The sequence below is a fragment of the Tubulanus polymorphus genome, chromosome 4 (genome assembly GCF_964204645.1).
Source record: "Tubulanus polymorphus chromosome 4, tnTubPoly1.2, whole genome shotgun sequence".
Taxonomy (NCBI): domain Eukaryota; kingdom Metazoa; phylum Nemertea; class Palaeonemertea; order Tubulaniformes; family Tubulanidae; genus Tubulanus; species Tubulanus polymorphus.
The window spans coordinates 2585878-2603999 of NC_134028.1; the positions used below are offsets into that span (position 1 = coordinate 2585878).

The 18122-nt window shown below is 35.6% G+C and overlaps 1 protein-coding gene across 1 annotated transcript; it reads right to left on the reverse strand.

The window, feature by feature from the left end:
* Positions 1-2553: 2553 nt before the first annotated feature.
* Positions 2554-7714, reverse strand: LOC141903787 (high-affinity choline transporter 1-like). Its single transcript, XM_074792101.1, has 8 exons — positions 7534-7714; positions 7270-7377; positions 6862-7017; positions 6095-6243; positions 4568-4717; positions 4351-4480; positions 4006-4232; positions 2554-3772 (listed from the first exon to the last, which is right to left on the reverse strand). The coding sequence occupies exons 1-8, from the start codon at positions 7703-7705 to the stop codon at positions 3116-3118; spliced, it is 1749 nt and encodes a 582-aa protein (XP_074648202.1). The 5' UTR covers positions 7706-7714; the 3' UTR covers positions 2554-3115.
* Between the last annotated feature and the right edge of the window lie 10408 nt (positions 7715-18122).

Consider the following 18122-nt stretch of genomic DNA (forward strand, 5'->3'; position numbering starts at 1 on the left):
TGACATTAAAGCGGTGGGCCCAAGTAAATCACTTTCAAATCACAGTCATAGAGTAGGCGAATTCTATAACACATTAGCTTTCCATTTCTTAATTTCAGCAACAACCCGTCCAAATATCCATATCACAGAGAATTTCTCCTGATCCCTAGTGACCAAAAAAAAAACAATAAATGGTCTCAGGGTTAGTACTTTATGGTAACAATTGATAACCAGCCTAACAAGTGAGTGGAATATATCTTAGTAAGGATATTTTCGTACCCAATTTTCAAGTACTAGATATGTGGTTCTCTATCCCGAGTTTAACAGTTCATCATTTTTAGTAACAATTCAATAGATTTAGTTAATTTTCCTCTTGAGTGGAGGGAGCAAATCCAATTTCAATACGATACTTTACAATAGATCAGTTTTTAACACCAAACATTTAATAACAATATTCACATTTGATCATAATATCTCTCCCAATAATGACAGCCAAACATTGAGAACACACATGGTTTTGTTATAACAAAAGGTGACTTATTTTGAATTCATGGACATTTCGGGATGTGCAATGTAAAATACATCTGTTCACAATGGCTCATTTTTGTACAGATAATATATACTCTGTACTCATTTTCAGTATCTTAATTGATTCTATTTTGATACACTGATATCAAAACTGCTTTAAAATATTTTTCTGCCGACGCATACATAAACTTTAAATATACATATTTCAATCCAAATGAAACAAAAATCAACAATTTTTTTATCTTAAAAGATTCTGTTAAAACTTACTCACTAAGTTGCCTTATCATCGATAAATTATGGTGTATATAATATGTACAGAGGTGGGTAAATCTCAGGAAAACACAATCAATTAAAAACTTGTCAATAATCATTTAGCATATTTGTTTGATCATAATCATGAGTGGATTTTTATCAATTAACATTAATAGTAATTATAATATCATGTTTGTAAAATATGAGTGGAGTATACGCAGAGCCTAGCATACATTTCTGCTGTAAACGATCAAGTTTACTAGAAGCAGACGGATTTATCATCGATCATCATTTTTTGCATGTTAATTGAGTGGGTCAATGTATTACAGGGTGAGCGATAGGAAATTTCATGTCAATTCTTGAGAAGAACCTCATCGTATTTGCTATAATTGCAGACATGGAATTTTTTTCATTATATTAGATAAGAGAATAATGACTGGTTCACAGAGTCGCGTCGGTATATTCAGATTTATTGGCATCGAGATGATTAGATTATTCTATTTCAGTGATGTTTCCATTGATGTTTTCTCACTTCATCAAATTTCTATGATTGATTACCGGTATATTGATAAATTAATGCCAGCAATGACTTGAAAAATCGAAGATGATGAAAGGAAGTTTTTTCTTCAAAACCTTATTTAGCTATATGTATATGTAGTATGAGTTTTAATCACCAATTGTAGGAGCGCCATAAGTCGCGTTACCATCTGAACTTTCTGAGCGCTAAATGGATCTCTAAACAGTTTATGGGTCCATGATTCAACAAGTAATCATGCACAAGGCATGATTCATTTTGTCTGATGGAAGATGAAAGAAACTCAATTACATCTTATAAAGAAACTAATTACAAGAGCTGAGCAGATCGACATGTTGGTACAGATTAATCAAAAGATCAGAAATTTTGTAACCATCTAAGGCTGACATCGTGACCATTTTTGCACCACACTCACAAAAATAACAGCCTGAAGATTGATGAATTTCTCTAGTGAATTCCTTCAATGAATCTTGGGAGTATTCAAGACTGAATACTGAATAGTTTTGGATGCCAGATACCAATTCATTCTGCGTTCAGATATACCGATGTAGTTCAAATATTTTCCTTCTGTACATTTGTAGCAGATGTATATGTTAAATATGCCAAGACGCAAGTTATTGCTTATTCAAAAATCTAGGTAAAATGTAAAATTCGGTGAGCTTGAAATTACTTTTTGTCACAACCATATTACAATACTTCAACAATAAACTCTTTAATAAAAAAAAACAGTCAGTCGAGTGGATTACACATGAGCAAGATCGCACTAATCAGGCTTTTATAAAGGGCAATACGTACTTAGCAATGACGATAATATCCCTCTAGCAATAACATCTTCTTTCAATGTAACAACCAAGTTATTTCATAGATATTGTGAGAGTGGATTTTTTTATGGCATATTTCATAACATCATTACAACCTTCTCATCAACGGAGATCATTAATACGGCTTAGAAGCCTATAGCATTGATTCTATTTTATAATATAGAAAATGAAGTCTTACCAGTCTCTTGAAGCACAGCTACCGGCAATGATCTATTTCAAAGATCTATACTGTAGATAATATATAAACTGAAGATATTTCATCAATTCTACGAGTGGAATGATTAAGTTGTTATTATACAGGTAGACCGCATGTACTAATTAAACGTATGCTTTTTACATGTACGTATATCTCATATATGCATATATATATATATATATGTTATATATCTATGTATAATTGCATTGTTGATAGGTAAATGTAAATTTTTTCTACTAATGGATACGGATATAAGCTTTCTGCATATTTTTGTCATAGTTTTACAGTAAAAGTTACCATTCTAAAAGGTAATATATTCATGCATTCTACTATTGAATGGCCCGCAGTCTTGAATCGAAGAACATTATCCGAATCGCTGACCGATTCTGAGCGGAATAGCAACTGACTGCAAATCTTAACTTATCAATACCAGGCCTATTATATCTATACAATACTAAGCTTACATTATTTCATTACCAAATTTCGTTCTATGCATTTGGCAATACACAGAGCATTTTGGCAAATTTCCTATACACTTAGCGCCACCTATACTCATCTCGTTTGCTTTTATACATTTTTGAAGCACTTGTTACAAATATACAAAACTATGATAGTATTATGTACTTATAAGTTCATACATATTCTAGATCTATTGAACTCTGTTGTGCTCCTTTTTGAACAAATGACACCTTGTACCTTCAGTTTGTTTTTCAAAGCGCCAGATATTCGCACGTTTTACCGCAAAAAAAAAAAACTCTTGAAAAGGATAAAGAATTCATGTAATTCGCTACTCAACCGGAATCATTATAAGCTCGAAACTTTGTTCGCTTCAGCCGCCTTCGGGCCCGGCTCTAGAGGCTGGTGCGTCGGCGACATATTCATCGGGGATGGCGATGAATCTTCATCTAACAAATCCTCTTTCGAGAATTTCAGCGCCGGATTTATCTCGCCGTTCGGGCTCTTACCCTTTGCGCTCATCGATATCATTTCACCGCACGTATCCTTCAACGCGATCGTTTCCTCGGGTATATTGACGATGCATCGGAACACGTCGTAACGCCGCGGTAGCTTTCCGTTTTCGAACACGTACTTCAACGGATACGAAACGCCGATAATCGTCAAGAAACTAAAGATCATCGACAATGTACGAAACGGAAACAATTGTCCGTCCGTCTCGTTGTAGAACGGGTACAGGATGAACGGTGGCAGTGAAATCAACGGTTCACCGCCGCCTAGGCGGAAAAATAATCCTATAATGTAACCAGCCAGCGAACCATAAGTGTTACATCCTTTGAGGTAAATAACCGTGACCAGTTGCGGAAAGAGAATTACGTACACAAGATCGGCACACAATGCCCAAAGTCCGTAGATTGACTGTATAGTGATACCCATCACAGTCGCTAATGCACCGACACCAAATATGGCCGCTCTCATGATCCAAATGATTTCTCTCTCAGAGGCCTGCAATTTAAATCATAATCTTAGTCTATATAAGAGTTTTTCCTATTGAATCTGTTTGGATCTTAATTTATTCAGATTGTAAATAAATTTTCTCCATGTGAATATATTATACGTTTTTTTCTTTGAATTTTTGTATTTTCCTTTTTTTCTCTCCTAGTCTGTACTTTTGTATTGAATAAAGACTTTTACCTATCGTACACTAAGTAGAGGGTGATATTCGTTTTTATAGTTACCTTTTGCCGGAAAATCAGTTTATATATGTTGCGTGCAAACATAGCACTGGCTGATAGAACTGATGAATCAGCTGAAGACATGACAGCCGCCGATACAGCACCGAGGCCTACAAACGACACGGCTGTAGGGCACAAATACTGCAACACCATCGGTAGCACTAATTTGTAATTGTCCGGGTCAAGTGGGATCGGTTGCCCAGTCAAACGATAATCAGTTTGATTCCAATCTAAAAAGAAGAGTCATGGATCGTGCTATCATTTTACCTCTCAATGAAGCATCGTTTGAGTTTTATATCTTAAAAAATCATGGATTCAGGAGTAAAAAAGTTTATTCTAATACGGTACCTGTAGACTTTGCAACGGCACCGATGAAAATGGCCGGAATAGCCATAATGATACAACCGAAAGCAGCTACATAGGAGAGGAGCTGAGCTCTTACAGCCGATTTACAGGATAACACACGTTGGAAATACACCTTAAATACAAACATACCATAGAAATTACTGTCTTTGGTTGACATTTATTTGACTCTGACCTGCATCCAAACATTTATGAGACTCACCTGCCATGGTATACCACCGAATATCAACAAGAGTCCATAGTCCATATAGATTCCTGTAAGCTTGCTGTCCAAATGCCCAATCCATTGAGGTAATGTTTCACTTATAGGAGTCACTGCCTCGTGAGTCATAGCAAATGGCACTGATAGCCACTAAAAATGAAAATAAATACTTTGACTAAAAATACTATAAAGCAAATAAATTTACAGATAAAAATATCGTTTTTACTGAAAGCAAGCTCTGAAGAAAGTGAATGAATAACATTACAGCTAGTATCACATTTTATACAGCTACATTATTGTCAGTTTATTTCCTTATAAGGCAGTTTTCTGCGTCATTCGAGCTCACACAACACAGCTTCATGTACACTTTATGTCTTAACGAAAACTGTTCGATCGACATAAAGCGCGATAAATGAGGCGAACTTAAAGAAATGAGTATCAAGAAACCAAGGATCGATTGATAACTGCCAAACGTTACTTGGAAATGCGAACATGCAAACATACAAATGATAATGTGATATATTACAATTATGCTGGATTAAACATGTTCATTCATGTTGTGAAAAAAATCATTAAATCAATGTAAATACATCAAACACCACCTCAATTCAACAGCTTAAATTACTATAATCATCCGGTAATGACCAATTAGCGACAGGTGACTTGTTAAATACAGGGATAGTCAAACTCCGTAACCCATCACAAGTCATAAAATCACCTTAGGATGCAGATGTTTTTAAAATCTCGTTTTTTCCACATTCAAAATGCCTTAAGTTAAAATCTGTCTCTTAGCCATGATTCATATAAACATATAAGTGGTACTAGGATTGGATGTCCCGATTCCCTTTTCCCAATTACATATATTTGCCTAATTCACACAGGTCCATTTTCCCATCTCAGTTTTATGGCAGCCGATAGATTTCTCCCGCACATTGAGTAGCAAATGTTGTTACCAATTAAAAATCGCTAAGATTTATATGTCGCAGAGAAAATACTAGTTCACACAATAAATAAGCTGCATTTTCTAACTCGTGCATTTTGAAAATTATGTTGAAAATATTGCGACTCATGAACAACTGAGAATTCATTTGAATCATATAAATTCGTTAGTTCGCAACAGCAATGAGTTACGCAAATTGACTGCATCTACATCATCAATGTTCAGATGCCTAAAAAACTCAAATGTTAGAGTTGAGATAAGATGTCAATTATGTCGTAGGCATAAATCGATCAGACAGCATCAACAAATACAAAATGTAATACAGTCAAATAGAGCAGCAGATTCACATATAAACCAACAGTAGAATTGCTACTTGAAGAAGTGATAGTCAATACATTTGAATGACTGATATACAAAAAATCTCGCATGATTTTCATACTGCTATACATCTATATTATATACATGTACCTAACAAAGCTGTTGAAACTAAAGTGAAAATTGAATTGTTTAATTAATGAAGATGGTGGTTAATAGGGAAGTTCTGAAAACATTTAAAAAAATAGCATAGGGGTTATTGAAGAACTTACCAATCCGACCAGAATACAGAATAGCTGTACAACATCAGTATAGGCAACTGAGTATAAACCACCGAATAATGTATAAACAATGGCAATTATGGCTGATACAATAACTGCAGTCGTGTTGTTCAAATCAATAATGACGGATAATGTTGCACCTAAAAAGATGAACAAAATAAACAACAATGAATATTTTAGCAATACAACATCGATCATAGATCTTACAGTTCACAGTGAAAGGGAAAATGGCAGAATATTCAAATTTAGTAATCTAGATAAAAGTCGCCACAATGTCACATAGACCAGTGGACGTGTAGTGTCTGGCTGTCTTTCTCGCCAATGTTGAATCCAATTTCGTGATTAGCTTCTTATCGGGATAAAGTAATTACTTGAACTCTGTGAGGAATACGAATCACGGAATTAGATGCTTACAGCAACACGCTCACACTGTGAATGGTTACCAACAAGCGTGTCAATTCAGTATTTGCGTGTTTCGTTACAGCAAAAACCAATGGGTCACAAATTGTCTAGACTCAGTTTGATCTCTGTGATTATGACAAAATTTTTGCAAAAAAATCCAAGATTAAGTTTCTAATCAATGAATTATAAGGAAACAGTATTTTTGAAGGCAGATAATTGGACAGTTACTGGTTAATGTACCAAACATTTAATCTGCTCGGTATCATTAGTTTAGATGAAATTAGAATTTCTGGCTGACTGACTGAAAGTGAAATTTGATCACATCAAAAGTCATCAACTATAACGGACGTACGCACCGAGAGCAGACAGAATTGCAGCAGACCAGAAGACTTCTCCTAACAAGGCAGGAATGAATAACAAGCCACCCATACGTTCACCATATTTCTGTTGAAACGGATCAAGCATTGTCACGTATCCTTCCGTTCGCATTTTGTTGGCAAAAAATACACCACCTACGTAATGAAACAAATTAATTCATATTAAATTCTTTGTCAAAATTCCAAATGTTCAAGGTATTTTGATCCGATAAATTGTTGATTCTTTATTCACTGAATTATCAAGTTGACTTTTGATATCATAGTAAATTCTTAATCAGTCTCAGCGGTCCAAGGTCAATTTCTGATGTGAAGAAAGCCAATAAAATTCAACCTCCGACCATGAACTTCAGACATAGGTGAATTGGCCGTGCAAAACATGCCACTTACCAAACACAAGACTTAGAGCATACCCAATCGGAGCCTGACACCATACTAGACCACTTGAGACAATGATCTCTGCTGTACCATTAATATAACCACCTCCGACCCATGTAGCTGAAAATACAATCATCCATTTCATCTTAGTTGTAGAATTTCAAAACAACTTGCCACTTATAACGACTTATAAAGTACTTTACTTCTCAAAGAAAACATTTTGACATGAATTCTATCTCCCGAATTTTCGTAATTGAATTAAGCAATTTGATGTACCTGTCATTGTGAATATTCCAACGATTACACCGATGTTTCTTCCGGCTAACATTACATCTTCGCTGTCCGGGTTGGCTTCCGTACTCTTCGACTTTCGTGAGGCCCATAATCCGACGAGTAAGATGAGCACGTAGAAAACAATGATAGCTATCAAGCCAGGAATATTCAGCATTTTGACCACCTAACAATCAATCTGAAAAATTTCATACGGAGAATAACTTGAGCAAGCACCAAAACCATTTAACGACACGAACAATATCAACTAATTCATTCACGATCTGAATACGCTGTGTCTCATTACATCATCACACACAATTTACACTTGAGAATTACAAATCTACATCGGAAAACGATTCTTATTCCAGCATTATCAGATCAGCTGAGCTGATTCCACAGGATTTCTCTGAGGCTCAGCTGTCATTCATAGAAATCTGATAATGACTAGGATCGGATAATCAATTGCTTTATCATAATTTCATCTAACTGTTGATGGAATCATTACCACAAGCACTGCAATGAATTGAAAATTTATGAAAAGTAGGAATCCACCACGCTTGTGACCATCTTTAAAATATATTTTTCTTTATTCAATGATTTTAAGCTGACCCAATCAAAGATTTAGCTGGTAACTATTTTTCTCCAGCTGTTCAATGAGAGTATATTGGATTTGTGATTTATTCAAATCGTCTCACATCAGTTACAAATAAACAATTGTCTAAAGATAGCAGCATTTTCCATTCATAAACAACCGATAATCTGCAGGGAGTTGCAATAAGTAATAGAGAGAATCATAAATTCATAGCCGAGCTATTCCGTCATACCAGCTGTCAAAATCCCCACAGCAATCATACCAGCATATCATTTCCTGTTGTCCATAAAAAGAAATCTCAAAATCATCAATTAAATGACGCAGAAACATAACAAAATGCGCCCACAACTCTATAAGATATTTTCTTTTTATCCGTCAATAATCGTTTAAGCATCGTGACTCGTGAACTTTGAACGCTCGAACCACGTCCGCCCCCAAAGTACTCACAAAAATTGATCTCGAAGAGAATTCTCTCTTAACATATCGACGATTTGCACCAGTTCTCTCGCGGCGTAACCAACAGACGACTGGTTACCATGGCAACCAAGTTGTCGGATGCAGTTGTAGCGGGTGCACGTCGCACGTCGTCGTCGTCGTTGTTCGGAAAGATGATAAGAGATCGTTCTCTCTCTCTCGTATATAAAATAATCCGTCGTCTGTAGCTTTCATTCGCTCTCCACGAAAAAAAATTATGACAAACGCACGAAGGAGACGCGAATAGGATCGCTGAAGGGTAAAAATAAACGCGATCATACGGAAACGGAAAATAACCGCTGGTTGCCCCGGCTAAAAACGAATCAGCATTCGATGATCGTGTTTACTATAATTGAGTTTACCGCGTGAGCAAAAATGAATATTTGCTTCTTACCCCGTGTTGATGTTGATCAAGCATAAATATACAAGCCAATCCCCTATAGGAGACGTGGCTTCTGATTGACTTCAACAAAACCTTAACCGAATCAATGTTTTGATACTACAGTAGAACTCGCTTAATTCAGATTGTTCGATCCAGATTTTCACTTGATTTCGGATGAAATAGTCGGTCCATTTAACCTGGAACCACGTAAATTATTATTCATAATTCAGATTTTACTAAATTCGAATTAAACTGGGCGCAGTCCCCTAGTAATCCCAACTGTATAATACATTCATTGTGGAAACTCGAGAGGATTTTTTGGAGGCAGTAAATTTCGGTTCAAATAGAATCTGATGATTCATCATACGTTATTATAGAGTTAAACCGATTCTGAGTATCAATTGATTTAATGTCATGTTCGAATTGATTTTGAATTTCATCTTGAATATCGCACGGAATCTCTGACAGATAATCAAATGTTTCTAACCGGGAGAGTTTAATTAGATTAAACTTCAGCAAAAGAACTCACATATTTCGTAGTGTCTAGTTTAAACTATGGACCTGGTAAATACTGAAATATGCCTGATTGATTACAACAACCAAATTTGGAGAAAAGGGACGTAGGAATGTAGTATTAGTTTGTTAGTTGGTGGATTTATGATAAAGGCCATTACCAAACATATCTAATCAATCAGATAACACGTTTTTTATATATGATGTCCAACTTTCTTTTTTTCTTACAGAAATCTACGTGCTCACAGGGTTTCTATATCATCTCCAACATCAGCAAACTGTTTTGAAGCATCCATTTTGTAGGCAAACATCCATCGATATTTACACAGGACAGACAGCCGATAGAGATTGGGCAACTAAAATATCATAACACCTCTTACATGGCCCTTGACTTTGTACATACACTATACTATATGGTATATTGTTTATGGTCTGTATAAAGGTTTTCTTTCAAGACGTCTGCTCTCAGACTGTCTACATATAGTATTTGTCAAAGATCGGTCAATGTCATGTCTGAAAATTGTGGGAAGACCACAATCAGTTGAAGCATTCACGTGAACCAATATCACGACGCTGGAAAATAGATAGACTTTTGAACAAGTCCATGGTGGTTCAAAACATCCATTCTTCTGTCTTTACTTCCACCAAGACATGTTATTTTCCATTTAAGAAAGTTATGAATGGATTTTGATGAACTTTTCAGTAGCGGTTAGAAATGGACCAACAATCAGTAGAAATAGAGAAACTGGCTTAACAATTCCTGAATGCTTTCTAGCATGAACCAAGTATCTGAATATATCAGAAAAATCGATACTTAAAACCTACAGCAACACAAATGCAGAGGATGAAAATTTCACAAACATTGATTGTACTATTGATACCTCACAATCATTGATACTAGTGATACTCTATCAACTATTGACTCACAGATATAGATTATCCATAGAAGAATCGATAATCTAATTTCTGACAATGGGAACTAGATGTGTGAAAATTGTCTATAATTCATTCCGATGAGTAAAATTATTGCCTGCAATGTCTGTTTAAAAATTGTCAATTGTTCAAAGCAATTCCAGTTTATATATACTGTACTTTACAGGTAGTCGTACACATCTTCAAAAGAAGGTGCTGTAGTCAATGACCCCTTCATCTCTGATAATGTCTGGTGGAAAATTCTCATGGTTTGAACTTTGAAATTTCATGTGTCAAATATGTCAACCATATTTCAGCTCACTCTAAACATTTGGCTCAGTACAGTAATGATTCAAGTTGATCGTAAAATAAACTCATATCTCATATCTTTGTTTGGCTGTTAATGAAATATCAAACATTTTCCTACCATTTCAGTCATACTGTTTTCTTGATGCTCATAATCTGTTAAGAGTCCATGGTGAAGACTTAGCTAAGAATTTTGATAATCTTATCTCAGATAGAATGAGTCTTTCTATTTGAAGTATGCACTATCAGTATGGGATTTACTATGACGGAACATGTCTGCATACTTCTGATTATACCTACAAAAACCTATGTGACTCGGTCAAAGAAACATAAAAGTAGCGATCGCACAATCAATTTTGGCACATTTTTATTGCCAATTTGGCCCGGGCCAAATCATCTCCGTGTGATCACGGCATAGATTCTATCTAATGCTAAACAATTCTATAAGGCAATGACAAGGCATTTTGACCTACCTTATCAAGATCTAAACAAATTTTGTGGTGATGATGTAGAATTTTTCGTCCTCTTTTGATCAGTTAAGAAACTCCTCCGTCACTAGATTGCTTATGGACGGTACTGCCCATACACATGGCATTCACATGAATGAATTGGTCAATCAGTACCTTGAACTTTCTAATACTTTATGTATATATATGCAAGCAAGAAACTGATTACCATTCATGAGCGAACGTTTATTCGATTTGATAACCAGAACAAGCATCGGAAGACTTAAACCTGATAGCCATTTCATTTCTTTAAACGTGTATAAGTTTGCCGGTCTCGAATCTTAATCATGTATATACTCGCTTTAGATTTCCATATACGTGTATTATACTTTATAGACACTGAATTCAATACTTGAATATTTCATAAAAGCCCTAGAATCTTGAACCATACAGAACTTAAAGACTGTTTTACATTTAGACATATATCAGGATCAGGGAGACATATACCATATCAGTAAAGTAATATTCCTCAAAGGAATAAAGATTAAATGGTATGAAGGCCGACTATAACTATGTGTGACACTATATAATGAGTAAACACTATTCTATAGGCAATAGAAAACAAGTTTACATTTTTGAAACACGGTTTCCAAAATGTCAGTAAGTGGTATATTCGAACGGGAACTTCATTAGAATATATCTAGTTGGAATGAGCGCTGATTGTGGTAAGTGTCCACGAGACTAATAGCTTGTCAATCTCCTTCATCAACACGGGACAAGTGTAGCAGTAGCTGTCCTAACCGTCAGTCCACCTGCATAATTTCCTTTTACAAGTAATTAGGATTTGTCCAACAGAGACTTTGCATTAACAATGAGATGACACTGAACAATAGCAGAGCCAATGCCTAGACGCCTGGAGGTGAGGATACTGCTGCGAGTAGGAAGCTGTTTGCGTGGGTGGAATTCATTAAAACTCGACTATCCCACGTTCACCAACGATCATAATTCGAGGAAATGCATGCATACGATTCATCGCGAGCGCGAAGCAGAAGAAAACAAACGTCGGTTATTTGCATAAATCGATGGCGGATCGGTTGCCATTTATAGTAGCATTCACTCTCCGAGGTCTCTCTCTCTCCTTGTGAATAAGTAAACAACGTCATCAATAACCTCATGCGTCGCTCGCCCGGCGTTCCAACTTCGGGAATTCCAATCACCGACGGTTTATCTTTAGCGCGTGGATCATCGGTCGTCGCGACGATGACGAAAACCCAGTCGCCATAGTAACCAAAGTCAGATCCCAGAATCGAATTGAATTGCATCCATTTTCTTCGCAGTAGACAATTTTTATGCCGTGATACCAGACATGAACGAACACAGGGTGGCTACATCGACCCATTTACTAATTCCCTCAGCTTTCCTTGATTTTTCTACGTGATTAGACAAAATTCCCAGAGTGAATCAGAGAAATTTCTAAGTCCAAAATGTTATAATTCATTCATTTTTGATTGAATCATGCACTGATAAAGACACATGTGGTCAAAGACACAAGTGGTCATAGACACATGTGGTCAAAGACACATGTGGTCAAAGACACATGTGGTCAAAGATACATGTGGTCAATGGCGGTGTCAGAATTTTTCATGTTTTGGGTCAAATTTGTCAAATTCACTGAATTTTCCTGATTTTTTTTCTATATTTTTCTGATTCCCTGAATGTTCCAGGTTTCCAGGTCAGTGTTCACCCCAGAACAATATACATAGTTTACCAGTAGAATTGCCTGTTGAAAATGTTCTTATTTACAATAAGAGAGACCCATACCACACAAATAAACTGTTCAGTTCTATTCCTTGAATTCTACGTTCTCAAAAACAATCGACCCTTTTACATGAATTGAAACCGAATACGAATTTACTGCAAAACTGCGAACAATGGTTCGGTTTATGCGTGACCTTGACCGAGTATTGCACTTTTTGAGAGCACAACAGGCACTTTAAATACAATCGGAATATTTTCTCTATACAGCACGGTTTAGATTTCCAGCCCTGAAAGCCGCAAACCTGGTCAACAAACCAAATGACAATCAAGCAAAGTTCCCCGGGTAAATTATCAGTCACCCGATCCTGTATCAATTAAACCTGAATTAATTATCAAATATTCACTAATGTAAAGGATAGAAGATAAAATATGTGAAACCACAGAGAAAACCATAAAAGTTCAATATACTCTAATTATATTTTGATTTACCTTTCATACCACGTATGACTGAACCCTAAGGCTAGTCGAATGAATACATTCTATCATATCCTTAATATGCCGCAGTGTTTTTCTAAACTATCCCCGAGGCAGTTTGATAATAAACGTAGTAGTTTCATCAAAAGAAATTGTTTTCTATTATAACAAAATTTCCAGGAAAACCACTTACCCGGCTTCCCCCGTTCAGATAGAAATCCTTAAAACTACCAGTAATTAATACCTCAATTAAATTTAGATACGCATCAAGAATGACGAATTGAAACTAAAGGTACCACAAATTTACTCGAATTAAACGACGTCGTTCCCTATGCGGATATACTACTTTACGCGCAATACTGGTTTTTTATGTCACAAAGACCTCTTGAAATAGAATTCATACAAATGCTTCGGCACAACACATTCATACATATTTCACGACAGTTCTCATGTACTTACATTTATCATGAAAAAATAGTTACTGATGTAGTTTTTGGCATTTTCAGCGCAGATCTTTACGGTATTTCTTTTTGCCGCGTTTGTGATGCTCTTTTATAACGAAAGCTTGTTTTCGGAAATACACTCAACACTGTTCCTGAAAATATAATGAGACATGGGGTCTACTTACATATAATAATTGGGGCCAGCACTGACAAGCAAATAACTAATTTGCGTTACCATTAGTTTGTCCGCTGCCAAATGACTTAATCAGAGATGTAAATTGTGTTTCGAAATAATTACACTATTTAGTATAACATAGAGTTTACATATCCAACCAAACAAAGCAGATTTTAGAGCTTTACTGCCCACCGGTATCAACATGGAGAGTGAATGGAATTTAAGTAAATGCATAAACACTTTAAAGAGATGATAAACATTGCTAATACATAATAGTCAATAATATCAAGGCTCAGTTAAACGGTTAAATCTAAGTTTTAAACAGTGAAATCAATTTATGAAGAAAGTAGCAATAAAAACCCACATTCAATCTCGGTTGTTGATTGTTCTACGTTTGGGGATTTAGACTACGTAGAAGAATGATTAATCATCACCAGCGCGATACACATTCATCGGCTGCTCTAACTGAGGTTGATTGTGAGCTCGGATGATGATCAAATTGAAAAAGAAAATTTCAAATAACAGAAACTTGTAACCAAGTTTCAAGATCGACCCACTCTTAACAAAACTAAAACAGACACAGACAGACAGTATTAGAATAAGGGTCTCATGGAAATCTCGGAGCCAAAAATTTCAGATAATAAAATTTAAAATGGTTTAGTAATTACAGATAAATGTTTCTAGTTTAGCGATGGATTATCTTCAAAGCTACGATTGAAGCTAAATTCAGAAATTCTCATGTTTTATTGTTGCTTAATTTGTATGTTTCTAGATATTTGAAGAGCACACACACATGTACTCAAGAGAATCAAGCAGTCTTCAAAGTTACTAATGTCTATTTATTAATTGATGAGACCTGTTTTTCTGGGATATTTTGCTTACTTTTTGGGGTACATACCTCATTTATGTCTTAACAGAATGCCAAAAATCGCGGACAACAACTGAATATCCGATATATTTCCAGTTCTGTACCAATTAGATGGATTGGCAAAAAGACTCCTTAAGTCCAATTGAATGAGAGAGAAAATCCTCCATTTTGTCAAATTTCTTGAATTTTTACATTGTCACCATGCCTACGAAATGAAGTTATTTTTCTTGTGGGGTCTCAACAACTAAATCAGGGTGGCGTAGGCATGGTAACAATGTTCAAATCCAAGAAATTTGACAAAATGGAGGATTTTCTCTCTCATTCAACTGGACTTAAGGAGTCTTTTTACCAATCCATCTAATTGGTACAGAACTGGAAATATATCGGATATTCAGTTGTTGTCCGCGATTTTTGGCATTCTGTTAAGACATAAATGAGGTATGTACCCCAAAAAGTAAGCAAAATATCCCAGAAAAACAGGTCTCATCAATTAATAAATAGACATTAGTCTCCTGCTGCTAGTGTCCAAATTACCGATTCAACTTAGTAATTGAATTAGTATTTAAGTTCTAACTATGGACATATTACATATTCAGAATATAAACATACGTAACATCGAGATATGTACATGAAGTACTAAATAATGACAGAGCGTGATTGATTTCTAGAATACCTATCGATATATCTGAAACAAAGAGACTAAATCGACTTTGGCAATACACCAGATTCTATATCTCTCATGTTAGCTGTCGTCGTCGTCGTCACTTCGGAAGTGTGATGAATTAACATGTATTTATATGTCTCCGGTACATCGAAGTGATTGCATTAAGCACTGACGAGTGGTCAATCTACTCACACGCCCGATGACTGATTTCCAATCCGGCTAATTCTCGCAGAACCCTCCTAGTGGATTATCTGCCTACGCAAAATTGATAGGAATTAGCAGGGAAATTAGTGACAAATATCAAGTTCTAGAATTTGGCGAATCTTGCCACAAAATCGACCTGAAAATGAAAGGCTTACAAAATCTGATCAGACTCATGAAAATTGTTGTTTAAATCAAAGAAATTGCTCTTTTACTTTTTGAGCTAGACATACAAAATCCCGGATACAACATAACAAAACTATATATGGCTATGAATATTGATCAGACAGTTGATGAAGACATCAATAATAAGAGCAAGCAGAAGTCCACAGCACCACGCATACACATCACGCACCAGCAGCAACATCATTCCGGTGTGACGTCAATGTTTAAGACACGCAATTACCCAAACATTGTTCAAGTATAAGCATCTATTATCATTAATGAATTATAACCCAAACAACTATCTAATTTGCATACACATTTGTGTCCACACCATTCCCAATTCTACACGACACGATCCCTACAGATCAATCATTCAAGGAGTTTCCGAGGAGTTTTTAAGGAAAGAATTTCATATTTCGAGGAAGTGTCTGCATCACTTTCACCATTAATGCAGTGGTTTATAGCACATTTTTATCCTATACACTACCTCACTCGTAAACTAGGGTCAAAAAGAGAACCTGGTTCCAACTGTGCTGATATAGGCATAGTTTATTTAATCTACAAATTATCAAGTATATTTTGCCTATTTCTCAAAATTGAAGAAGTTTTATAGGAGTTTTGAAAGCATTTCAAGTATTTTAAAAAGCATTTTCTGTTAAGAAGGATTTTCTAAGGAATTGAAGAGTTGTAGGTACCCTGCAAGAAAAAGCTTCCAAAAATTGCTACTGATTCCCACTAATTAGAAATTCCAAAAAGGACTCAAAGATTTAAGCAAATAGATCAGTAAATCAAGATGGCCACCTTTTCTGTCATCTCAGCATACTGTTCTTTTAAGACTGAGTAACCTTGTGCGGTAATCAGGATGTTGGTTGACTTTAAGATGATTAACTATGGAATCATGGTATCACAGTTGGTGCGATACATCAAAGAAATCTCATACTGTGTCGATATATGTATAAATAGTGATACAGTGTATTGATTTTATCGATCATGAATAGATTGTCGACAATTAAACGTATCCTCCTGATAGATTTAAAATCTCTTCAGCCACGACGAATCCGGTCAGTGGTAAATTAACGCAGTTCCCGTCGTTAGTGAGCTCGAAGCTAAGATGGGATTCACTTCCGAACTCTACATCGACGCTTTGTCCACAGGAAATGACCAATTACGCGAATGAATACAAGATTTTCAGCGGCAGATGGAAAATCATCGTTTAATTAATACAGTGATAATTGAGAATAAGCATAAAATGCTTCATCATACTCAGGGGTGGATTAAGAGGGGCCTTCCCTCTTTTCGATCAAGCAGTGTTGAAAAACATAGGGTATAACTAAGGATACCAGAATTCATTTTTTGAAAAAATTCATTTAAAATGCTATCAAATGTCCGCTAAAAAGTATCAGTTTTTTTTTAATTTTCTGGTGGAGGACCTGTCCGAGTAACAACAATTTCTATTTATTTAAGTGTGCTCTCTTTTTCACATCTTTTATATCCACCCCTGATACCTTTTAACTTCAATCAAGTCCAAATAGAAAGATTTAAAAAGAATAGAAAGTTTTGAATTCAAAGCCCTTTTCAAAGAGATGCATAAATCAATGAGATAACTGTTTAAAAATTGGCAAGATAACTTAATCTAGTATCGAAAAATATCTCTGCATGAAAATATTGGTAATTAGAACCTTTCCGGACAATAATATTGATCAGAGTGTCAGTGTTTGATAGCCTGTGCTTCACTGATATCCAGTTACTGTAGGTTGCTAGTATTCTGAAGATGGTATTTATCATCTTTCAGCTCGACTGACTTGAATACAGGTCATTAAGCATATTTGATTTGAGTTGTGTCATGCAAATTGCTAAGGCAACCATCCTATCCCCTAGCTGCATAGTTTGAGCATAATTGGAAAGGTCGCTGCCTTATTAAGCTTGTTTCAATCCGGCACGATTTGTCTTACGACAATATTCTGAAATCGAATGAAAGACAAATCCTACATCGGAAATAATGAACCAAAACTGATACATTTTGCGCAAAACACATTTTTCATACGTGTACCTTTCCTAGAGAATTAAATAACATTATCGCGATATTCATTGCTTGCTGTTACCATAGTGCACGAATCAGTTTCCAAAAGTGTAACATTCTAATTTTAGACAGCCATTGGTCGATAAAATTGAACTTCATTCCATAAAATTACATGGTTGCGGTGGCTGCATATAATGAT

What these genes read in the sequence shown, in the direction of transcription:
- LOC141903787 (XM_074792101.1), bottom strand. Translation starts at nt 7,705, where the DNA reads ATGCTGAATATTCCTGGCTTGATAGCTATCATTGTTTTCTACGTGCTC. An exon ending in TGGAATATTCACAATGACAG is followed by an intron (nt 7,378 to 7,533) that starts GTACATCAAATT and finishes TTGTATTTTCAG; the next exon opens with CTACATGGGTCGGAGGTGGT. An exon ending in TGCTCTAAGTCTTGTGTTTG is followed by an intron (nt 7,018 to 7,269) that starts GTAAGTGGCATG and finishes TTCATTACGTAG; the next exon opens with GTGGTGTATTTTTTGCCAAC.